Raw genomic sequence first — 2920 nt, 5'->3', positions numbered from 1 at the left:
GAGATGAACTAATCAATTCTCTTTCCGGCTCAGACTGCATTGTTTAAGCGTATGGGGCTGTCACGTGATGAACGAACGACTCAAACCCGAAGACTCGTAACAGGTGAACTAATTCCAGTACAGAGCCCATAGAATGTTGCGCATGCGCGACTGAACGAATCACTCCCCGAAATGACTCGTTCTTCCCGAATCACATTAAAGACTCGTTCAAAATTAACTAAATGTCCCGCAGCCAAGAAACCTGCCGCTGCTAAGAAGCCCAAAACCGACGCAGCAAACAGCCCCGCCACTAAGAAATCTCCGAAGAAGGCCAATAAACCCGCTGCTAAAAAGGCAACGAAGAGCCCCAAAAAAGCAAAGAAACCAGCGACTCCTAAGAAAGCAGCAAAGAGCCCTAAAAAGACCAAGGCAGCCAAACCCAAGACGGCGAAACCCAAAGCCGCCAAACCTAAAAAGACAGCAGCCAAGAAGAAATAAAATCTCAATCATCTGTGGTTTATCAAAACGGTTCTTTTAAGAGCCCCCTACTAATTCATTGTAAAAATCTTTTTTTTTTTTTTTTTTTGGTTATATGTTCAGTGAGGCAAAAATAATGGCCTTTCATGTTCGAGTACAAATACTTTTGTACATTAATATTGCTATGAGTGAATATTTTATGGATGGAATCTAAAGTACGTGTGTGTTTACATGTTTATACAAGTACATTATGAAACTTCATACTTTCTCAACATTATTACTATTAGAAGTAGTAGTATGCTTAAAATCAGATAATAAAATACAGAATAGGCAAGGCAAGTTTATATAGCAGTTATATATGTAGAAGTGGTCTTCATATAAAGTACATAAAATCATATTATTACAATTATAAAACAAACACATAAATACTGAGATAATGGGAGAAATTAATTAAAAAATAATCTAAAAGGCACTATTAAGTACTACTACTACAGTACTATGTGACGAGCATGCAAATTGTTGTCAGTAGCAGAAATAGAGGGTTTGGTTTGAAGTTTGGAGGGAAGTTCACTGATTGGCTTGGAACGTGTTCAGACTCCAGCCAATAGGTAACTGGCACGCTTTCTTTTAAAAGTCATATAAATGGAGCATAGCGTTAGTTCTGGCAGGTCACGTTAGTCAACACTCAGCTGATATTTGTAGAATTGAACAGTAAGAAAGTTATTTCCCTTAACCAGGAAATTAACGTTCTTAGAATTGACAGACAGTTGACCCTGAGAGGTCAAGTAAATATCTACAGCGGATCTAAATATTTATAATTAATTATAACTAGTTATGATTAATTATTCATATTTCCCCATGAGCTGATTCGCTACAGCCGATAGACTGGCAAGTGACCTGAGCGAGCACTGCTTCTCACAATTGACATAGACTTCTTGCCCGCAATTCATTGCTGAAGTTGTGCTAATGTGACTGCATCAACAACACTTTAACACGAGATCTGCTTTCCCCGCTGGAAGAAGCAAGATATGAAGAAGCGTTAAAGCATCCACGTAACAACTGGCCATTTCACCCTTTTTTCATCTCTGAATGTCTTCACGAAGCTAAGCTAAGTTTCTTATTTCATTCTCATTGCCTAATGCTATGTTGGCAAATATGCTATCGTCATATATTGTTCATTGTTTAAGGCTAGTTGTTCAGTAACATGTTTGCTAGGCATGCTGTTGTATTTTGACACGCTGGTAACATTACCCAGTTAAACTTACCACAGCGAGCCTGGTTTTAAATCTGTCGTTTAAGGCTGTCTGATATGAAATAGGCTTGCTGCTTCAGGCTCATCTAGTATTGGGAATGCTGTTTCATTAACTTATCCTACTATTAGTTCCAACACGCTGTGTTATAGTCAGTGATATGCTGTTGCTTAAAGCTATCTAGTGTATCGGTAACGTGCTTGATACTTAACGCGCAGTATGTCGATTTAGCTACTAAGCTTATTAATGCAAACATGCCTGTTGCCTAAATTTCGAGTATTGACCTTATGCTGTACTGCATTAAAGGGGCATGCTGCTACATTAATCATTAATGTTGGTTCTGTTCAGTTTACCCTAGGGGTGTTATTTATGCTCTCCCTGCTCCTATCCATGCTAGGCTGCATGGATGGGCAGGGAGTGTTGCCCAGAACAGAACCATACCCCCCAACCTAAAATGTATGCTAATTGTAAGTTATGTTTGACGATAGTGGTCCTGACAGAACTATAGAAAAGTTCATTGTTATGTTGCGTGGTCAAAGAACAGTTTTCCAAGTACAATGAGTGGAAGAGGCAAAACCGGTGGAAAGGCTCGCGCTAAAGCCAAGACTCGCTCCTCCAGAGCTGGACTGCAGTTCCCCGTCGGCCGTGTTCACAGGCTTCTCCGCAAAGGCCACTATCGCAGGTGCTTCTCCGCAAAGGCCACTATCGCCAGTGCTCCGGTGTATTTGGTCGCTGTGCTCGAGTATCTTACTGCTGAGATCCTGGAGCTGGCTGGAAACGCCGCTCGGGACAACAAGAAGACCCGTATCATTCCGCGTCACCTGCAGCTGGTGGTGCGCAACGACGAGGAGCTGAACAAGCTTCTGGGTGGCGTGACCATCACTCAGGGCGGTGTGCTGCCCAACATTCAGGCCGTGCTGCTGCCCAAGAAAACCGAGAAACAAGCCAAGACCAAGTAAACTGAGTGAATTTTCTTTTTAAACAATAGGCTCTTTTAAATGTGGGGTAAGCTATTTCTGGTAGCCAATGTTGACATTTGAAATCACCAAAACAAACACGCCCCTACCCCAAAAGGGTCTCGTTATAATCAGTGATGCTGTCTTCACCATAGATATATATACATATCTGTGGTCTACGACAGAAAACTGCTGCTGCGTTCTATTTATCACATATTGACACAAATTTCAAATGATTTTCAACGGTCGCTTTGTCGC

General features: G+C 41.4%; 1 protein-coding gene across 1 annotated transcript; it reads left to right on the top strand.

Annotated features, from left to right (window-relative positions):
* Positions 1-2263: 2263 nt before the first annotated feature.
* Positions 2264-2665, top strand: LOC107745398 (histone H2A-like). Its single transcript, XM_016559261.1, has one exon. It carries the CDS (start codon positions 2264-2266, stop codon positions 2663-2665), a length of 402 nt encoding a protein of 133 aa, XP_016414747.1.
* The last annotated feature ends 255 nt before the right edge of the window (positions 2666-2920 follow it).

This window comes from Sinocyclocheilus rhinocerous, unplaced genomic scaffold (genome assembly GCF_001515625.1).
Source record: "Sinocyclocheilus rhinocerous isolate Xijiao unplaced genomic scaffold, SAMN03320098_v1.1 scaffold4152, whole genome shotgun sequence".
NCBI classification, from domain to species: Eukaryota; Metazoa; Chordata; class Actinopteri; order Cypriniformes; family Cyprinidae; genus Sinocyclocheilus; species Sinocyclocheilus rhinocerous.
The sequence above is the reverse complement of the archived record's forward strand: the minus strand, read 5'-3'. Positions and strand labels throughout refer to the sequence as shown.

What these genes read in the sequence shown, in the direction of transcription:
- LOC107745398 (XM_016559261.1), top strand. Translation starts at nt 2,264, where the DNA reads ATGAGTGGAAGAGGCAAAACCGGTGGAAAGGCTCGCGCTAAAGCCAAG.